At 51.1% G+C, this 20,716-nt stretch overlaps 1 protein-coding gene and 1 long non-coding RNA gene across 4 annotated transcripts in view; one reads left to right on the top strand and one right to left on the bottom strand.

The window, feature by feature from the left end:
* The window catches only part of LOC132371030 (uncharacterized), a 47,347-nt gene that overhangs the window by 10,876 nt on the left and 15,755 nt on the right, over nucleotides 1-20,716 (bottom strand). The window contains exon 3 of one of the 3 annotated variants that reach the window (XR_009504737.1): nucleotides 96-920. The exons of 1 other annotated variant lie outside the window; for it this stretch is intronic. This is a non-coding gene — a long non-coding RNA (uncharacterized LOC132371030). Of the gene's footprint in view, nucleotides 1-95; nucleotides 921-1,638; nucleotides 2,692-20,716 lie in introns of those variants that run through there. One more of the 3 variants, XR_009504736.1, reaches the window with a different exon arrangement.
* POLD4 (DNA polymerase delta 4, accessory subunit) lies at nucleotides 7,835-9,648 on the top strand. The gene is made up of 4 exons (XM_059929835.1): nucleotides 7,835-8,133; nucleotides 8,371-8,460; nucleotides 8,674-8,785; nucleotides 9,145-9,648. Exons 1-4 carry the CDS (start codon nucleotides 8,037-8,039, stop codon nucleotides 9,167-9,169), a joined length of 324 nt encoding a protein of 107 aa, XP_059785818.1. The 5' UTR covers nucleotides 7,835-8,036; the 3' UTR covers nucleotides 9,170-9,648.

The raw sequence follows: 20,716 nt of genomic DNA, 5'->3' as shown, positions 1-20,716 counted from the left end.
GGCCTTGCCCCGCCCCCTTGGCTCTCCTCCTTGCTCTCCGGGCCTTCCCGCCTCCACCCACCACCCCCACCCCCCACCCCGCCACACCTGCTGGTGGAGGGCCGGAAGCCCAAGGGTTAGCTCAGGAGATGCCAAGAGCTGGGGAAGAGGCTCTCTCCCCTGTGTCCACCGGGAAGACATGCGCACAGCAGACTCCGCTCCTGCCCCTCCACCTACCCCCTCCTCTAGTTCTCCCAAATATCTGTCGCTTACCTTCCTCCTCCCAGCCTTTGCTCGTCTACCTCACTCCTCCGGCTGACTTTAGTGGTCTTACGGGTCTGTCCCCCTGCACAGCTGTCTGTCTGCCCTCCGGTGCTCTCTCCGAGCCCCGCGCATTTAGCCCTCAGCTTCCCCAGGACCCCCACCTGTGGCCGGCTGCCGGATTCCCTCAGCAGTGACCCTCACCTTCTCAATACCCTTCATCTCCCGGGGAGGGCGACAGACTGAGGCCAAGTATCAAGTCTCAGCTGTGACTCTACACTTTTCTCTCCAACATAAAACAGCCGATTAGGGGGAGAGAGAAACTCATATTGGACTGCAAGCAAATGGGACAGATGCTGTTTGAGGGATGACCTAAGATCAAATCCCAGGTCCATAACCTACGAGCTGAGTGACCTTGAACAAATGATTTAAAGCTCTCTATTCTCCAGTTTCCCCATCTGTAAAATGGGAATAATCAATACCTTTATAAGAATGTTGGAAAGGATAAGAGAAACAATGAAGGTAAGATGCTTGGCTGAGGCAGCGGCGATCAGTAATCACAGATGACTGATGTCTGGCGTGTCAGGACGCTGTAGTGAAGAGCCACTGGGTAGATCAATGGGCTAATTGCTCCCAGGTAATATGGGGATATTTTACCAGGACCTCCTGGAGACAGTGCCCTAAGCGAAGGAAGTAACAAACGATGGTGATCTCAATCAGTTGACAAATATTTTAAAGACCTAATTACCTGCCCAGCACCGTGCTAACTGGTGTCGGAGAGCCTAAGGAAAGAAGTCCAAGGCCTGACTTGGCTTCTGCCCTTACAGAGCCTGCAATCTCTCTGGGAAGAGAGCGAGCTTACCTGAGCCGATAAGAAACAAAAGCATGCTCACGTGATGTGCACTGGGAGATAGTGACAAGTGCAGAGCCACCAGAAGAGGGGGAGCTGGGAGTGTAGGTGCAGGAGCGACAGGACCTGCTTGTGGGCGGGGCGAGCCAGGCTCTGCCGAAAGTCCCTGAGTCACCTGACCCAAGTTGGGGGGAACACATCCACCCTGAGGGGTCCAGACTCTTCTGGCAGAGACAGCTGCCCAGGTGTGGCCAGGGGCAGCTGCAGGCCCCACCGCCAGCCTAACTAGATAGAAAGGAGAGGGCCTCTGGGCTGTCTCCATCCAGAGGCTGTACTGTGAGGCACCTAGCAAGGGGCTAAACGGGATACAGGGAGAAGGAAGGTATGTCCCGCGCTACGTACTGTGAGCTTCCTGGGGGCAGATTCTGAGCCTTCCCCATCTCCCTGTCCAGCACCCAGCTCAGGCTCAAGCTTAAGTCCAAACAAGGTGTTCAATTAGTGTGTTGAACAAAATCCAGGAAGAGGGACCAGCCCCCCCATCCCCCCATCTCCACCCCCTGCCAAATGCTAGAATCCAAAGCAGAATTTGATTAAGTGCAGAAAGACGCAGGCAAAATACTATTTAAGTCAAGAAGGAGGGAGTGATCACATCCAGTTGGGCGAGGGCCCTGCTGGTCTGCTGGGCCGTGGGCCCCATAGGGCAGGAAGTGGCATCTGAAGACCACGCTGTACTCCCAGCGCCTAGGACACAGTAAGTGCTTCCGCGTGGGACCTGACGCCGTTCTTGGAGGATGGGCAGGACAAGGGCTGCTGTGTCTGCCTCCCTTTTAAGCAGGTAGCATCGTGAGGGCAGCCTCCGCCATGTATTCATCTTTGCATCCCTGCAGCATTTTAGCACAATGCTGGGCACAGGACAATGTACTCGATAATTTGATTTAAACAGATTTAAAGAGTGTCAAGACAATAGTGCGTGAAAAGCCAAGAGAAGAGAGTCTCAAGGAGGCAGCTGACCCGCAGTGTCAGGTGTCCCAGGAGAGCAGAGAGGAGACTGGGGTGGGGGTCTCCTCCCTGATTACCACCTCTCTGGTAATCAGGGAGTCACAGGCCACCTTGGTGAGAGCAGTTGAGAGACGCCGAATTGTGAGATTAAAGATGGAGATGGTGAGAAGAAAGTCGGAAGGGTAAATCTATTCCCTCCGGAGTTTGGTGGCAAAGCCAATATCTAGAGGCAGCAGCAGGATCACGGAAGGTTTTTTGTTTGGTTGGTTTGTTGTTGCTGTTTTTATAAATTTATATTTATTTATTTATTTATTTTTGCCTGCATTGGGTCTTCATTGCTGTGCGCGGGCTTTCTCTAGTTGCAGAGATCGGGGGCTACTCTTCGTTGTGGTGCACGGGCTTCTCATTGCGGTGGCTTCTCTTGTTGCGGAGCACGGGCGCTAGGTGTGCGGGCTTCAGCAGTTGTGGCTTGCGGGCTCAGTAGTTGTGGCACATGGGCTTAGTTGCTCCGCGGCATGTGGGATCTTCCCAGACCAGGACTCGAACCCGTGTCCTCTGCATTGGCAGGCGATTCTTAACCACTGCGCCACCAGGGAAGTCCCCTGTTGTTGTTTTTAAATGGAAGAGATCAGAACATGGTGTTGCTGTGTGAGGGGTGGTGGCTGGAGAAGGACCGAGAGGTTAGGGGAATGGAATCAGGGACAAACAGAGGAGCATCAAAAGGGTTGCTGGGTAGCCATGTGGCACCAGTGATATCAGCAAACACATCTCTGTCATGGACTCATTGGCATGACTGTGACATTCCCTGACATTTCCTAGCAAGCCAGAGGTGGGGACAGAGTGAAGAGAGGCTATTGCCCGAGGCTGAGGACAGGCAAGCAGGGATGGCAGTGAATCAAAGGGCGAGAGACTCTAGAGGGCTAGAGATTGCCCACTGAGTGGCTGCGAGACGGGCACTGCGTATGCTTACAGGGCGGGGAGTAGAGGGAACCGGTGGCAGGGGTGGGGGGCAGGGGGTGGACGCAGAGGGGAGCCCGGCCAGAAAGGGCATTTCAGGGGTTGAGCTCTTGAACTCTCCCCCAACAGCTCCCTACTGATGAGGTCAGGGGTGTGAGTCCTTCCTGTGGGTTTTGGTGCTGTGGACCACGAGGCATGTAGCTCCTGATGAATGGCAGCTCATCAGCTTTTCTGTGAATGGGTTTGTCATTTGTTCTCCATCCACAGCTGCTTCAGGAGAGGTGATGAGTTTTCATTGGTTATCTTAGGTTCCACCTCTTAAGTATGGTCTTATAGTCTGGGGCCCACGTACACAGAGGTCAATTTAAGAACCTGCAACACCTAGGGCCCTGCAGAGGCACCGGGGGAAGGGCGTTATCTCTAGAACGCCTTCTGTTCCCAGGAAGGTTAGGGAGAGTGGGAGGGAAGGAGAGAAGACCCTCCTCCCTGTCACCCCCAGATAGCGTGCTGTGGAGGAGAAATCTCATCCTCATCTTGGGTGCCTGGAAACACACCTGTGTTTGAGAGGATGTATACAAGATGGAGAACTGTCACTTGGGCGAGGTAACTTTTGGGGTGGGGGAGTGGATAGAGTAGAGGCTCTGCTGCGGGGTGGCAAGAGGGTAGTCATGCCTTGCCAGCTTCCTGCTTTTGCAAAGACTACCCATATCCAGGACTTAGGTCCCCCTTGGTATGTGGGAGACTCATTGAAGCACGCATCACACACACACACACACACACACACACACACACACACACACATTCCCCACTTGCCATAGCCACCCCAAGTGGGGAAGGGCCAAGGGAGGCCCTTGTTCCCCTTAACCTACAGGGCAAGGGCTAGTGATCCAGGCCTGGCTGAGCGCTCTGATGGGTGGCTCCCTCTTAGCTCCCCCTTATTCTCTGGAACCACAACTGTCCCTGCCTTTGTTCCTTCAATTCTTGAGCTCCCTGACTCAGCCTGGTTCCCCAATTTCCCAGCAGCGGACAAAGCCGTTGTCAGTAGGCTGGGGGTAGGGGCATTGAGGGAGTAACTGTGAGCTTTAGAACCAGAGCTCTGGCCCTTTCCCCAATCTTCAGCATCCCTCAGCCTTCCTAGTTCAGAGGTCACCTCTCTGCCCCTCTCCAATTTGTCCCGATCGCCAAGGCTAGCCTGATGGGGTGGAAACCGAGTAGGACCTTCCTCCCAGCTGGACAAAGTCTGACACCTGGTGGCCAAGGTTAGGAATGGCCAGAAGGGCCCCTTTTCAAATCTCCCTAGGATTTCCCTAGAGCCAGGAAGGCCAAGGTGAAAGGGGAGGTGATGGGAGGAGGTTTGGGTGGGGTGTTTGGGACAGAGCAGAAGAGACATCCAGCGGCAAAAACCCCAGACTAGGGGAACTTTTGCCTTCCACCAGGCTCCCGCCCCTTAAGCCCATGAGGCCAGAGAACCTGGAACAGGAGGAAGGAGCGTGTCTGGGAGGGTCAGGAGGGACCAGGAGGAGCTGCCTGAAAGAATTTTGGCCCACAGGGTGGAGAATGGGGCCCAGGGTGTGTGAGTGTGTGGAGGCCAAGGGTGTGAGTCTGGTGCCCAGAATCTCCAGCTCAGGCTGGGTGGCAGGGCCTGAGGAAGGGGGATGCAGGGAGAGGGAAGGAGAGCGGGCTATGCCCCGCAGCCCGCTGGGCCCCAGGCAGCTGCTTCCCTCCCTCCACCTGCCCCCACCTTCCTAGCTCTAGCTGGCTCTCCCCACGGGCCCCACTGTGAGCTGGGGGAAGGGAAGGGACTCTTAGGGCGCGTGCGCAGTGCTGAGGCCCCCCCATCCTGCCACATTGTCTGAGCTAAGCCAGGTCTAATCCCCCTTCCCCTTGGAGCAGTCAGTGGTGGGCCTCAGCCCTAAAGAAGGTGCTGGGATCCTGTTCCAGTTCTTTTCTCTCCTTTTCTCTTGCGTTTCCCCAAGACTTTGGCCTTGGCCGTGAGGCAAGGGCCTTGAGTGTTCCCAGGCCAAGGTGCAAAGGTCACTCCTGCCCATCTCATCACCAGCCTCTGGGGATCGGGGCTGACAAGGAACCTACGCCTGGGTCTCGGGAAGTTTCCTGAGAGAGAGAGAACTTAATCGCCAGGTCAGACCTCTGGCCTGGGCTTCCAGCCTGACGCCTGAACTGACAGGCAGGCCCCAGGACAGCAGTTCCGGGGACAGGCCCGGAGATTGCCTGAATAGGGATAGGGGTTCCGGGAAGGAAGGTTAACAGCGGCAGACAGGGTTGGGGGAGTAAAGAGGGAGAAGACCTGAGGGTGGGCAGGCCAAGGTCTGGCCTAGTTGTGCCAGCACAGCTTAGGACTCCAGATGCCATGTCAGGGAAGGATACCAACTGGACAGAGATGGCTCCAAAACCCCTGGGTGCCTACTCCTTCGAGCCTTGGGGCTTGATCCCACTGCTGTCCGACCAGGCGAGGGGGGCGATGCTGCCTGCGGAGAGTTCCCTCAACTCCAGGCCAGAAAGCCAGTCCTAGGGTGCCTGCGCTTGAGCTGATGACCTGAACTGGGACAAGCTGAAGGCCAAGGGAGACATCTTCCAGGCTGGGTGGGAGAGGCTAGCAGGGCCTGGGCCAGGCAGGGCTGTGGGCAGCTGGCAGGGATGGCCCGGACAGTGCCCAGAGAGCAAGCCAGGGTGCCAGAGAGGAGAGGGACTAGCTCAGGCGGCAGTAGGAGCCGCTGTGGCCGCCCAGCGGCATACCCCATTTCACGCTCCCTGGGCGGTGGCAGGGCCCCACGGCTATCAGCTTTCAGGGGTGGGAGGGACCAGGAATGAGGAGGGGTCTGCCCCACCCATGGCTCCCTACTCCCTCAGGGCTTTGTGGGCGCAGGAGCTGGGTGCCACACACCTCCAGACACGCCCTCTGGGGAGGGGTGGTCAGTCCCACAGAGGCTGGGCACCATCCCTCCCTGGAGCGCTCTGTGCCTGACTGGACCCCACACGGAAGCCCTTCCCAGGCCTGGTGGAGAGGGCCTCCCTGCTTCCCTCCCCACGGCAGCAGGGCCCCTGTCTCCCTCAGCGTGGGCCCCACTTAGTCCAGAAGGCAGAAGCGGGGATTAGACCAGGCCCAGCCCAAACAATAAGGCAGGGAAGGGCCCTCCAGCTCCGCGCAGTGCGCCCACGAGCTCTCACTCCTCCACTCCGCCCTCCTTCAGGAAGGGATGGGGAGAGCCGGGCGGGAGGAGGCCCCTGAAGACACGGCCGGCTCCCGCTCCTCCTGCTTCTCCTCTTCGGTGGTCTACTCTCCAGGCCGTTCTCCTCCCATGTGCCCACAGTCCTCCTAAGGCAGAGCGCCCAGACCCCAGAGCAGTGCGAGAGGGGGAAGGCAGAAGCCTCTGAGCAGACCCTTGCACCCCTGGAAGGAAGAACTGCATGGGATATCTGGAGGGCGCTCAGAGCTGGGCTGGGCCTCACACTGATTCCCAGACTCCCCCTGGCCAGGGCTTTCGCCTGCCGCCAGGAAGTTGGTGAGGAGGAGGCGGGTATAGGGGTGACTCAGCGATGACAGGAGCCCAAGGGACAAAGGTCATGGGTGGAGAATTGAGAGACGCTGTTTACAGCAGCCCACCTCCTCCAGGAGGTCTTCCAGTGCTAAGCCAGCCTCAAGGTCCAGCCCACTTCTGACCCTCTCTTCCCCCTTTTCCTGTTTGTTAGGAATTTTATCCTTGCGCTGACAATTTGTGTGTCCGTCTGCTTGCCCTTTAGCCTGTGAGCTCCTGGGGAGCACGGAGGGACAGTGGTTTTCTGGGGCCCCACCATTGCCTGTGACTATCAGTACTTCCTACTTCCTCATTTTATCTTGTACCGCACAGCTTGCGGGATCTTAATTCCCGGAACCAGGGATCAAACCCTCGCCCCCTTCAGTGGAAGCACCGAGTCCTAACCACTGGACCGCCAGGGAAGTCTCCAGTACTTCCTACTTTCAAGAACCATTTCTGTCTATTTCAGTTGAGTGAATATGTGGGAAAGTGCTTAGAACAGTACTCGGCACACTGTAAGTGCCATATATGGGTTAGGTTTATTGTTGGTATTTTTTGCTCATACTCTCACATTGGGGCGGATTTTACTGATGAAGGACTGGGGATCCAAACGCACTCTGTCTGGCCTCCTGCGCGGTGTGGAACCTTCCTGACTAGAGGACGGGCAGGGGCAGGCTGTAGGACCCCAGGAGAGCCAAGGAGGCAAGCACTCGTCTGGACTCAGAGTGGGCAGTGTCTCTGGGCGCAGCTTTCAGAACCCATGGGCTTCTCCGGGCAGGTCTCCTGGGGCCGGTGTGGGGGGCGTGGGAGCCGGGAAGGGGTCGGGATGAGCCCAAACTCTCTCCGGACCTCCAGACCTGCCCACACAACGCTCGGCGGGCCAAGGGGCGGGATTGGAAGTCTCCGGCTGGGCTCTGGGGAGTTACACACCGGCCACGGGGATTAGTGAGGCTGAAAAGAACATTTGCCTAGGAAGGGAAAACGGGAAGTGAGAGGCTGAGGATAACACTCTGCAAGTCCCCCGAGACCCACTGCAGACCAGTGGGGGGGGGGGCCGGAGGAGGTGGTGCAGTCTGGGGATATCATGACAGGTCCCCCACCCCAGCCTCACCCCCTTCTCCCCCAGAACGCAGCTGCATCAGCTGCCCCGCCCCCTCCGTCTGCACCACCTGCCATTGGCTGGGGCTAAGCCCCGCCCCGCAGAGGAGGCCTCCCATTGGCTTAGGTCTTTGCTGTTTGCATGTTTGTGGGGGTTGGGGAGAGGCGTCATTCCCTGGAACCCTCGGACTTCCTTTCTGTTTGTCTGGGTCATCCGTCTGCCCATCGCTGGCCCCAGGCTCGCTCTCTGGCCCCAGCCCTCTCTCACTCTCTCTCTCTCTGCAGCTGTCTCTCGTGCCCGCTGGCCTGTCTCTCCTTCCCGGCAGTCGCCTCCTTCTCCGCCTGCCTGGGTGGCCGCCATGGGCCGGAAACGGCTCATCACTGACTCCTACCCTGTAGTGAAGAGGAGGGAGGGCTCCGCTGGGCACAGCAAGGGGGAGCTGGCACCAGAGCTAGGTCTCTGAGGTGTGGGAGGGCGGGAGGAGTGGATGTGAGGGACAAGAGAGGACGTGGGCAATGGAAGGGGAAGTGAAGTATGTCCTCTACTTCCTACACCAGACCTGGCAGTGGACAGCAGAGGCAAAGGGGCGGTGAGGGCTGGGGAACAGTGGGTCAGCTGTGAGGCGAGGGGCAGGGGACCAGCCCGGCAGGGCACAGGCTTGGGCAGGCCTGAGGAACGGCATGTCATTGCAGGGGAAGAGCCCCAGCCCCTGAGCGTGGATGAAGCGGAGATGGAGCTGCTGAGGCAGTTTGACCTGGCCTGGCAGTATGGGCCCTGCACAGGTGAGAGCCCCCTCAGGCCCCGAGAGCACATCCCGGAGCCAGTCCTGCCACCCACTCGGCGCCCAACAGCCCCAGCCCCTACCTGACCCTCTCAGCACTGTCTCTGGAGACCAGGGGTGTGGAGGTCCTGACACACCCCTCCACCCACACTCTGTAGCCTGGACGCTTCCCTGCCCCCCACGAGGCCCCACTGTCTTCTTTCCACCCACGCAGGGATCACACGGCTGCAGCGCTGGCATCGGGCAGAGCAGATGGGCTTGAAGCCTCCCCAAGAAGTGCGGCAGGTGCTGCAGACCCACCCCGGTGATCCCCGCTTCCAGTGCAGGTCAGAGGCCGGCGGGGGCTCTCAGGGGAGCCAGGGACTTCCCCAGGCACCACCAGCCTGCTGACCCTGGATGGGGGCCGTCCTGACCTGAGGAAGAAATAGGTGCAGCCTTGGGGGGTTCCTCGCTGAGCAGGCAAGAAGGTTCTACAAGGTGCTTGGCTCAGGAGGCAGAAGCTTGCCTTAATACTTATCTCGGAGCTAATGGTGGAGGAAGGGTACACTAGGGCCCAAGGGACTATTTAATACTGAGAGGTTGGCCAAGGACCATAGGCCGTGGCCAAGAGCTGGGGCTGGTGAGAGCGGATCAAGGGACTTAACTGACGCGGGTTTTTCCCTCCATCCTACACCCCCTCGCACAGCCTCTGGCATCTCTATCCCCTCTGAAGCACCACCTAAGACCTCCCGCCCGCTACTTGAGAACCTCCAGACACAAGCTAGAACCAGTTGCTGCCCCTCGGCTCGGCTCAGCTCTGCTGTGGAGAACATTTGGCAGGAAAGAGGTTCACAGGGAAGGGAAGAGGCTGAATCTGGAGGTCCAACCAGCAGGCTCCCAGTGCCCCCTCTGAGAACCGACACAGCCGAAGCCAAGCACCTCCTACATGGAGAGTGGTCTCTGAGGACGAGGACCTGGCCATGACCCTTCTGAAGCCTGCCACATGCCTGACCTGAACACTGTGGTCCTTGGGATGATGTGGCAAGTTAGGCACCGCTTTGGGAAGAACCAGACTCGGGCAGAAGGCAGATGACCGAAGAGGCAAAGATGCACTCCGCACCTCAGGCTGGGAATCTGAGGGCAGAACTGGCTGAGCTCACGGGGCAAGGGGTTCACTAGTGCTTATCAATAAAGAACTCTGAGCCTGGAAGCCTGACCTCCAGTCTCTTAATGTGCCCTGCTTGGACGGGCAGCACCCAGCAAGTTGATAGGTGGGAGAGAACTAGCACCATGCTTTCCTGCAAGGTGCGTGTGCCTCTTCCACTGCCTAACCCTAGACCTGAGAGGAAGGAAAGAGAGACACCTTTAAAAAAAAAACCAACGGTCAGTCCTCACAAGCGCTGAGCAACCTCTGGCGCCCCCTGGTGGTGCACACTATTCTAGCCACCTTCCCTTACCAGCCAGGAAAACCCCACTGGACCCACCACCTAGCCTGCCCAGGGCTGCCCACCTCACAAAAATGGATTCTTTGTCAGAGCAGGATCCATGGGGCCCATGACTCATAAGGTCCAGACAGACATACATTCCCAGCAAGCACCTCTACTTCCCACATGGGGGCCACCTGGATCCAAAGCAGGGTTGGGGGAGCGTTTCAACTTGCAGGACCTGCTCAAAGATGGCCATCATCTGAGGAGCTTTGGTAGGGAACTGGAAAGTCCTGGAGATGGAGGAGAACTGGCCGTATTCAGAAACAGCGCTTAGGGGACCCTGGGACATATGACGTGGAGAACGGAATCAGTACTCCTTTTAATGGTGTTACTTCATTTGATGCATCAGCCCTCCATCCTGGGGCAGATAGAGACAGAACTATTAACTCCTTGGGAAGAGGCCTAGAGGGCAATCAAGTGGCCTTTTTAGTCCCCATTTTATTGAGCACTGACCATGCCTCAAGTACTTTAAATGTATTATCCCTAAATTTCCTAAAAATCCTTCATGGTAGATTTTACAGAGAGGGAAACTGAAGCCTAGACGGTTGTCCAAAGTTGCCCAGAAGCGCCAGCAGCAGGTATGTGGTGGCGCAGAGACTGGGGCCGTGTGCACTGGGCTCTTCCCGTCTCCGCCGTGCGCCCTGCCCAGCTGCTGAGCACCTGCTGTGTGCTGGGCTCTAGAGCTCCTCTGGGCTGTTAGTGGTGAGGAGATGGACGACAACAGACACGTAAATATTATGTCAGGCGGTGGTAAGCACTGGGCAAAACTAGGGTGAGAGGTCAGAGCATGCCAAGCGTGCTGAAGAGGTTGGTCAGGGGAGGCTCTCCGACAGGGTGGCATCGGGCAGGCCGAAGGGACAAGAAGCACACCCTCCCCAAGGCAGGAGTGTTTCCAGCCCGGTCCAGGGGCAGCACGGAGGCCAGGGGCCGGGCAGAGGGAGCGAGGAAGTGGGGGGGGGGGGCAAATGAGGCCAGAGAGGTAGCAGGTTGGTCCCACAGGGCTTTGCGGACCGGGACGAGGAACCTGGATTTTATCCTGAGTGAGAGAGGAAGACACTGGTGGTCTTAAGCCAATAAATGACAATCAATCTTACGTCTTGAAAGCATTACTTTGGCTGTTGGTAGAAAACAGATTGTGGGTTTGGGGAAAGAAGAGGCAATGAAACCACTCAAGAGGCTACTGGAGTTGGCCTCGTGAGAGGTGATGGTGATTTAGCTCCACGTGGGAGATGGAGGTGGTAAGAAGTGGCCAGATTCTTTTCTTTCTGTATTTTGAAGGGAGAACTAACTGACAGGACTTGCTGATCAGTTGGCTGTGGGGTTTCAGAGAGAGAGGAGCCAAGGATAACTCCAAAGGTTTGGCTTGAGCAACTGGAAGAGCAGAGTTCCCATTACTAAGACGGGAAAGATTGCGGGAAGGGGAGGGTGGGGCGGGGAATTAAGAGTTCAGATTTGAGGTCTGTGACACATCCAAGCTGGGGAGTAGGCAGTGGACATGCAAGTCTGGAATTCTAGGGAGAGCTCTGGGTTTGAGATATAAATTGGGGCATCTTTTACGTGGCATTTAAACCCGTGTGTGGGGATGAGATTACCTGAGTGAGTACAGTTAGAGGCAAGGAGTGGTCCGAGGACAGCCCTGAGGCTTCTATGCTTAGAGGCAAGGGAGGAGAAGGCCTGAGCAAGGAGACTGAGGAGGGGCCAGACTGGAGAGAAGTCAGGAGAGGGTAGGGCCTGGGAAGCCTGGGCAGAGGGTCAAAGTCTCAGATGCTTCTGAGAGGCTGGTAAAATGAAGCCTGAGAAGAAGAGCACACTGGACTCGGCAACGTGGCGGTCACAGGAGACGAGCAGCTCCCACGGGGTGATGGGGATGGGAGCGGGCCTGGAGCGGGCTCAGAGGGAGGGCAGGGCAAGTGGAAACGGGGAGCATGCTGATCCTTCCAGAGACCTTTCACTGTAAAGGGAGCAGAGAAACGAGTGGCCACTAGAGAGGGTGTGGGATCAAGGAACCGTTTTGATTTGTTGTTCTGTCTCGTCTTTTGTTTTAGGTAGAGTGATAGTACAGCTTAATGACCCGGTGAGGAGGGTGATCCGACAGGGAGTCTTTGTGGAGGTGAGAAGGGCCAGGACTGGGACACAAGGAAGAGTGTGGACTTAGACCGGAGCATCCACTGTGACAGGAAGGAAGGCAGAGGAAATGGGAGTAGATGCAGGTAGGAGGACACAGTTGGGGGTGGCAACATTGGAGAATCAGATGTCTGCTGACAGCCTGGTACACTGGGAGGGATCTGATGTTTACTGAGCGCCAACCCATGCCATCTGCTGCACTTCACGCTGTCTAGTTGACTGCTCAGAACAATCTCATTAGGTGAGTATTATCCACTCTCACAGATAAGGAAACCGAGGCTGAGAGGGAAAGTGCCCTGCTTCATCCGTGAGCACCGGGGCCCACCTGGGTCTGTCTTCCCACTGTGTTACCCCACACCTGCATTCCCACCCACACCTGCGCTCCAGGTGTTTAGGGTGGCATCGAAGAGATAAGACTCACCCATGTGGAAAGTTAAAAAGCAATGTACTACAAGTGCCTTGGGGCAAGTAGGAAGGTATAGACACGGAGTTCTCAGGAAGGAGAGAGTGTTAAAGGGACCCTCACTGCAAGGGCCCTGAGCACAGGACTGCTACGCTGGCATGGCCCTCGCCTTACCTCATCACGCCTGGCCCCTCAACCCACCAGGCCCCTGCTTCTTAGACCTTTCCACTGCAGAATGAATGCACACTCGCCACCAGGGCCACTCTGAATATTCTTAGTAGTTGTGTGTTTTCTTTTTAGCCAATTTTGCATTCTACTCCATGACGTGTGTGGAGTAGTTGCTGTAATGTAAAAATGGCTGAACTTATTTACCAAGTAAAATGAACCCCAGTAAGATGCGTTCCTGTGTGGCCTATGGCTGGTTTCATATACCGCGACACGCCCACTACCACCCAGCCGAGGCTGAGCTGCACTGCAGAAAGCACCAAACAAGCGTGTGTTGGGAGGAAATGGGAGGTCAGTGGCCCTTGAAGGGTGAGTAAGAGTCAGCAGACAGAGAAAAACATTCTAGACTGAGGGGCTGAGCAAAGGCAGTGAGGAGAGGTGGGTGTGTGTGCCCAGGGGAGATGTGTGCAGACTGCAGCACTTGCTCTACAAAAACCAGCGCAGCCCAAAGCTAGCGTTTCGGTGCTTGCTATGTACCCAGCACTGGCCTAAGTGCCTTTTATCCTCACAGCAATCCTAGAAACGATTATAAACATTTTATAAAGCAATTTAGAGAGGAAATTCAGGCACAGAGAGGTTAAGTACTTGCCCAGGATCACGTAGCATGTGACTGAGGAGAATAAATAGGATTTGATCCCAGGGTCCCGCTCCAGAGCCTGCACTCATATCATGTGGGATAACACGAGTGAGGTGGCTGGAACAAACACAGGTTTTTGAGCCTGAGACAAAGGAGTTTGGACTCATCGCTGGTGATGAGAGTGCCTGAAGGTTTTTGAGCAGGAGAGAGACAGGATAAAAATAATCATTCTGGAGAATCTGTCTGACCAGACTAGACGGGGAAGAAACTGCAGGCAGGAAGGCCAAGTAGGAAGCTATAAAATATTCAAAACATGGGTGCTGAGACCTAGATTAGCAGACAATGCAAAGGACAAAGAGCTATACGAGAGGTTGCAAAGGAAGTTGGCAAGACTTGCGTTTGGGAAGGAAGGATGGGGAGGAGCCGTCCAATATGACTCAGGTTTTGAGCTTGGGTGGGTGAGAGAATGCTGGTGCCATGGGCAGAAAAAAATGGAAACTGGGAGGGGAAGACAGGCTTGATTTCATGCATGTTTAGTTTGAGATGACGACAGGACATCCAAATGGAAACATCTAGTAGGCAATGGAAACCCAGAGGTGAAGTCCAGCAGCAAGGTCAGAGAAGAGCGTGGAATCCAGGGGACAGAGGGGAATCACCCGCCAGGAGCAGACATTTGAGCCCATGACCATGGATGAGTTCTCTGAGAGAGGAAAGGGAGACAGGGAGAGGGTGTAAAGATAGGACCAAAGATGGCACTTGGGAAAATTCTCTCTAGAAGAAGGTGGAAGAAGACCAGCAAAGAAGAGGGGAGAGTGTCAGAGTGGCAGGAGAGTCGATGTAGTGTCCGGGAGGTTCCTGAGAGCTTCACAAGTGGTAGTGGCTGGTGTGATGGTGCCGAGACGTCAAGGAAGATCTCATTAGGAGGAGGTGGAAAGGTACAGGATGGCTCACCCTAATTCAGTCCCCACATTTCCTGCTTCCCTCTGTCCTTGTTTTGTAATTCTCGCTGGCATCTCAGCTGTCATAGTATCTACCATGCCACACCCATCAAAGAGGGGCACACTGATTCATTCTTTATTGACTCAGGTGTGGCAACATTTATCCACCCTCAAACTCTGACAAACTCACTAGTAGCGTGAGGGCTTAAGGAGCTAATTTACCAAGAAACTCGAGTAAACAGGGAAAGGAAGACATTTCTGAATTAGTCTAGAAGTAGATGGAAGCCACAGCAGTGCCAGCTTGAGCGAATTTGGGTTAACACCACCTCCAGGACTTAGGGGATCCTCAACATGATTGCTAGCTTTCTCGGCATGTAGGTCTCCAGTTCATCCACCTGAGTCCTAATCTAGAAAACAACTTTGTGCCGGTCACAGCACAGGCAAATCAGAACCCTGGTCCCTAAGTTTCAAGAGCTTACTGTAGTGCGAGAGAGAGACAGAAAAGATGTATAAGAGAATTTTAAACACTGCCACAAGACGGGTGTAAGATGGACTCTGGGAACTCAGACTTCCTGAAAACGGCCCTTTAGCTCAGTATTTAAGGATGAGTAGCGGCTTCCACAAGGTGGACAAGGTCCTTGGTAACTCTTGAGTCCTACTTCAGTCCTTTGTCTCTTGAAGGAAAAGGAATTTCCTAGAGACCTCCTACGGGGCGGAAGCCTCCCTCACCTCGCCAAGAGGTTCCGACGGCTCCTGTCCTGTGAGTCCCACCTGGATGGCATGCTGTTCTCTCCTTGCAGCTTTCCCTAAGAAGAGCTTAGGGACTCCTCCTCTGCATCCTGTGGTAACCTGGTTATATTTTGTTATAGCATGTCACATTGCTGCAACAATACATTTCATTGTCTCCACTGCTGGAGAGTGTTTTATCCTTGTCACCAGTGCAACTAGCACAGGGGTTGCTACGTAGGAAGCACTCAAAGCTGAAAGAACCTTCCCACTTCACTCACACCTACTGTTGGATTGGTCGGTCCTGTCCAGCCTGTGAGAATCATTTATGTACCAGTTGTGAAGGTCAGTCCTAAACTCCAGTGAAATCTGGTCTCCATCTAAGTCACTTCTGGGGGTTGTGTGGCCTTGACGGCAGGAGCCATCTTTTCCTAGAGCCTTCTCGTCAAGGAAGGCATCAAGGCTGTCTGTCAACTTCAGAAGCAGGATCCTGTTCCATTCCTATCTTGAAGCCTGTGCCGCCACTGGGCCAGCCTGCCGAGCGTTTATCTGAGGTCCTCTCACATGAGAGTGGAGACAGTCATCCTATCCAGAGTGTGGAGGAGAATCCAGCCAACTTTTCTACATGCTCTCAAGAGCATGGCCGCCCAGGATTCTACATTACCTCCCACAATACTGGCGTGTAAACTGGTACAATCCCAAAGACACCAATTTGGCATTATTTATCAAAATTACAAATGCACATATCCCTTTCAGTTCCTACGTAGAAATGTATCCTACAGGTACCCTTGTATGTATAAAATAACATTATAGCACTGTTTGTAATAGCAAAGACTATAAATAGCCTAAATGTCTCTCAGTAAGGCAACCAGAATGTAAGTTGTAGTAAATGATGGATGCTGTGCTGTGAAAAAGTTTGAGGAAGCTCTTTATGTATTGGCGCAGAATGGGATGATCTGTGAAATACACAGTTAAGTGGGAAAAAAAGGATTTACAGAACACTGTGCACTCTCTGCTATAATTTAGGTTAAAAGGTGTGTATTCACTTGTTTCATGCATACAGTATCTCTGAAAGGACACCCAAGAACTTGATACCACCAGTTGCCTTTGAGAGGAAGGTAACTTGGTGGCTTGGAAATAGGAATGAGGGGAAATTTTTCATTGACTAAGACTTTTAAACTTTGAACTATGTAACTATATTACCTATTTAATCAATTAATAAGAAAAAAAGTCTCACCGTATCCATGTTGATGCACTTATTTAACAAGTATTAAAAATAATAGAAACAATACCACTAGGGTAAAAGGGTTATTGTATCATGCACTGCGATGGCTTTGTGCATATCTCTGCACTCATGATGCTGCACTCTTTTTACTATATTCCACTGGGAGAAAAGGGTCTTCTACCTGTCTGTAGGGTGGAGTCCTGGCAGTGGGAAGGTCCAGGACTCACTCCCTCTAGAAGGCCCATCTCCTCTTCTACTAGACCTCTGCCAGGCACCTGGCACTGCCCTACACTGGGACAAGAGTCAACTTGTCACAGGGACAGGTTTCACAAGAGTGCAAACATGATGAGTCCAGTATAAGTCCAACCAGTTCATTCATTTATTCATCTAACAAATGCAGATGGGGCATCTGTTACTGTGAGTAGTATGTGGAATATATGGCTTGGGTCCCAAACCTTAAAAGAGTTTCCAGTCTACCCTTAAATACATGAAAAGATGCGCAACTTCACTCCAAATAAGATTGGCAAATGCTAAAACATTTGGACAGTACACTCTGTTGGCAAGGCTTGGGGGAAACATGCAGGAGTACAGAATGGCACAGCCTCTATGGAGGGGAATTGGTGGCACTGATAAGATGACAGCATTTACTTTTGACCCAGCAATCCCACTGCTAGGAATTTACCCTGAAAATTCACTTCCACAAACATAAAACAACATATGCATAAGTGTATTCACTGTGGCATTATTTGTAAAAGCAGAATATTGGAAACACCCTAAATTCTTGTCCACGGATTAAATAAACCCACCCAAGGGAATACTGTGTAGCCATTTTTTAAAATGAGGAAGATTTCCATTAGTTGATATGGAGTGATTACCAGGACAAATTGTTAAGTATGTAGTATACTACCTTTGTGTAAGAAAGAAGGGGAAATGAGATATATATTTGAAAAAGGGAACACTGGGAAGAGTAAACTAGAAACGAATAAAATGGTTACTATTGGGGGTAGGTAAGAATGGAGTGGATGAGACAGGATAGGAAGGATATTTCTCTAAGCATATTTTCTTATATAGTTTCAGCTCTTGAACCACATAAACATTTTACATATTCAAAAATATATAGAAAGAGATTTTCAAAAATCCTAAAATTGAATATAAATGGTAACAAATCAATCCAACTGTATGTCAAATTAATAATATAACCTCACAGAAAAAGAATATAAGGATTCAAGTAAATTTTGAACACAATTCATGGACTTCGTAAGAACAAAAGAACCACACACACAAAAAAACTTGAACTTTACTTAGTAGGTTTGTTGTTGATGATAGTATTGGTGTACTAATTCTAAAACTGTTTTGCTGTTTTTGTATTAAAAATAGAAAATAATGAATAAACATAAATGTTGGGAACCAGAGATTGCACTGTGAAAAAAGGGAGATAAAATATGGAATGGGGGAATTCCCTGGCAGTCCAGTGGTTAGGACCCCACGCTTCCACTGCAGGGTACATGGGTTCGATCCCTGGTCGGGGAACTAAGATCCCACAAGCCGCGAGGAGGGGCCAAAAAAAAAAAAGGAATGGGGGAAGGTGAGGAAGAGTCCTGAAGTGCTGGATTTGAATTGGAGGTATCAGTATGCTGATTTCTTTTAATATTAACTTTTTGAAGTATCATTTATCTACAACAAAACTACAGATCTTATTTTATTTATTTATTCTGGCCATGCCACCAAAATAATAGTTATACATCAGTGTAACTACCAACCCAATTAAGATCTAGAACATTTCCATCAGCTCAGAAAGTTCCCTCACTCTCCTTTGCATCCAATCTCTCCCTCCTCTCCCATCCTAGGCGATTTGATTCCTATAATCAAAGATTTGTTTTGCCTGTTCTAGAACTCATACAAATGCCACCATTCAGCATATCTGACTTATTTCACTCAGTATAGCGTCTATGAGATCCATTCATGTTGTTGTATATCAGCACTTCACTCATCTTTGTTGCTGAGTAATATTCCATTGTATGAATATACTAAAATGTAGTTATCCATTTATCAGTTGATGAATATTTGGGTTATTTCTAGTTTTGGACTCTAATGAATCAAGCTGTTATGAATATTTAGGTACAAGTCTTTGTGTAGGCATTTATTTTCATTTATCTTGTGTAGATGCCAGGGAGTTGAATTGCTGGAAGGTGTAACATAATATACATTCAATTTTACAAGAAACTGCTTATCTGTTTTCCAAAGTGGTTCTACTTTTTTTTTTTTTTGATTATTTAAAGATCTTTTTATTGAGGACTGACAACTATGCCATCATCAAAGTGGTTCTACCATTTTACATTCCCATCAGCAATGCATGAAAGTTTTTGTTGCCCCATATCCTACCAGCACTTGTTATTGAATTCTAACCATTTAATGAGTGTAAAGTGGTACGTCATTGTGGGTTTTTTTTCTCACATCTTTAATGGAGTATAAATGCTTTACAATGTTGTGTTAGTTTCTGCTGTACAACAAAGTGAATCAGCTATATGTATACATATATCCCTATATCCCCTCCCTCTTGAGCCTCCCTCCCACCCTCCCAATCCCACCCTTCTAGGTCATCACAAAGCACCGAGCTGATCTCCCTGTGCTATGCAGCAGCTTCCCACTAGCCATCCATTGTGGTTTTAATTTGCATTTTCCTAATGTTGAGCATCTTTCATGGATTTATTTGCCATTTGTATATTTCCTTTGGTGAAGTGTCCTTTCAAATATTTTGTCCATTTTAACATCAGGTTATTTGGCTTCTTATTATTGAGTGGTAAAACTTGTTTATATATTCTGGATACATGACTTTTGTTAAATATATGTATTGTGAATATTTTCTCCCAGTCTGTAGCTTGCTTTTTCATTTTCTTAATAGCGTCTTTTGAAGAACCAAAGTTTTTAATTTGATGAAATTTGATTTATCAATATTTTCTTTTATGGTTAGTGCTTTTTATATCTTAAGAAATATTTACTTACCCCAAAGTAATAAATATCTTCTCCTATGCTTTTTTCTAGATGTTTTATTGTTTTAGTTTTTACTTTAGATCTAAGATCTATTTTGAATTAATTTTCACTCTTTTGTCCCTGATAATTGGTAATTTGTATCTTCCTTCTTTTTTTCCTTAATCAGTCTTACTAGGGGTTTATCACTTTATTAACATTTTCAAAGAACCAACTTTTGGCTTTGCTAACTTTCTCTGTTCTTTGTATATTTTCTATACAAAAGCATGAGTGAAGAGCATTAATTTCTGCTCTTCACTATCTCTTCCTTCCTTTGGGTTTAACTTGGTCTTTTACTAATTTATTTTATTTTATTTTTGAGATAGTATTCACAGAACATAAAATCCACCATTTAAAAGTGTACAATTCAATGGTTTTTAGTATATTCACTATGTTGTGCAATCACTGCCACCATCTAATTCCAGAACATTTCCATTACTCTATTATCCGTCAGTCCCAGTTTCCCCCGCCAACCACTAGTCTACTTTCTGTCTCCATGGATTTGCCTTTCTGAATATTTCATGTAAATGGAATCACACAATATGTGGACTTTTGTGTCTGGCTTCTTTCACTTAGCATAAGGTTTTCAAGAATCATACATGTTGTAATTACTTCATTCCTTTTTATGGCTGAATAGTATTCCATTGTGTGGATATATCATATCTTGTTTATCCATTCATTAGTTGGTGGACATTTGAGTTGTTTCTACTTTTCGGCTATATGACTAATGTTGCTATGAACATCCATGTATAACTTTTTATATGAACATATGTGGGGTATATATTTAGGAGTAGGATTGATGGATCATATGGTAATTCTGTTTAACTTTTTGAGACACCACCAAACTTTTTCTAGCTTTTTTTTTTTTTTAATTTATCTATTTTGGCTGCGTTGGGTCTTCGTTGCTGCATGCGAACTTTCTCTAGTTGTGGCGAGCGGGGGCTACTCTTCATTGCAGTGCACTGGCTTCTCATTGCAGTGGCTTCTCTTGTTGCGGAGCATGGGATCTAGGCGCGTGGGCTTCAGTAGTTGTGGCACGCAGGCTCAGTAGTTGTGGCTCGCGGGCTGTAGAGCGCAGGCTCAGTAATTGTGGCGCACGGGCTTAGCTGCTCCTTGGCATGTGGGATCTTCCCAGACCAGGGATCGAACCGTGTCCCCTGCATTGGCAGGTGGGTTCTTAACCACTGTACCACCAGGGAAGTCCCTTTTTCTGGCTTCTTAAGGTAGAAATGTAGAATATTGATTTTAAACCTTTGTTTTTTTTCTGATATGGGCATTTAGAGTTATACATTTTCCTCTAAGTACCTTTTGAAAATTAATTATTTATTTATTTTTGGCTATGTTGGGTCTTTGTTGCTGCGCGCGGGCTTTCTCTAGTTGCGGAGAGCAGGGGCTACTCTTCGTTGCAGTGTGTGGGCTTCTCACTGCGTTGTCTTCTCTTGTTGCGGAGCACGGGCTCTAGGCATGCGGGCTTCAGTAGTTGTGGCACAGGGGCTCTAGAGCGCAGGCTCAGTAGTTGTGGCGCACGGGCTTAGCTGCTCCTTGG

Source organism: Balaenoptera ricei, chromosome 8 (genome assembly GCF_028023285.1).
Source record: "Balaenoptera ricei isolate mBalRic1 chromosome 8, mBalRic1.hap2, whole genome shotgun sequence".
Lineage (NCBI taxonomy): Eukaryota > Metazoa > Chordata > Mammalia > Artiodactyla > Balaenopteridae > Balaenoptera > Balaenoptera ricei.
Note: the sequence above shows the minus strand (reverse complement) of the source record. Positions and strands in the feature narration are given on the sequence as shown.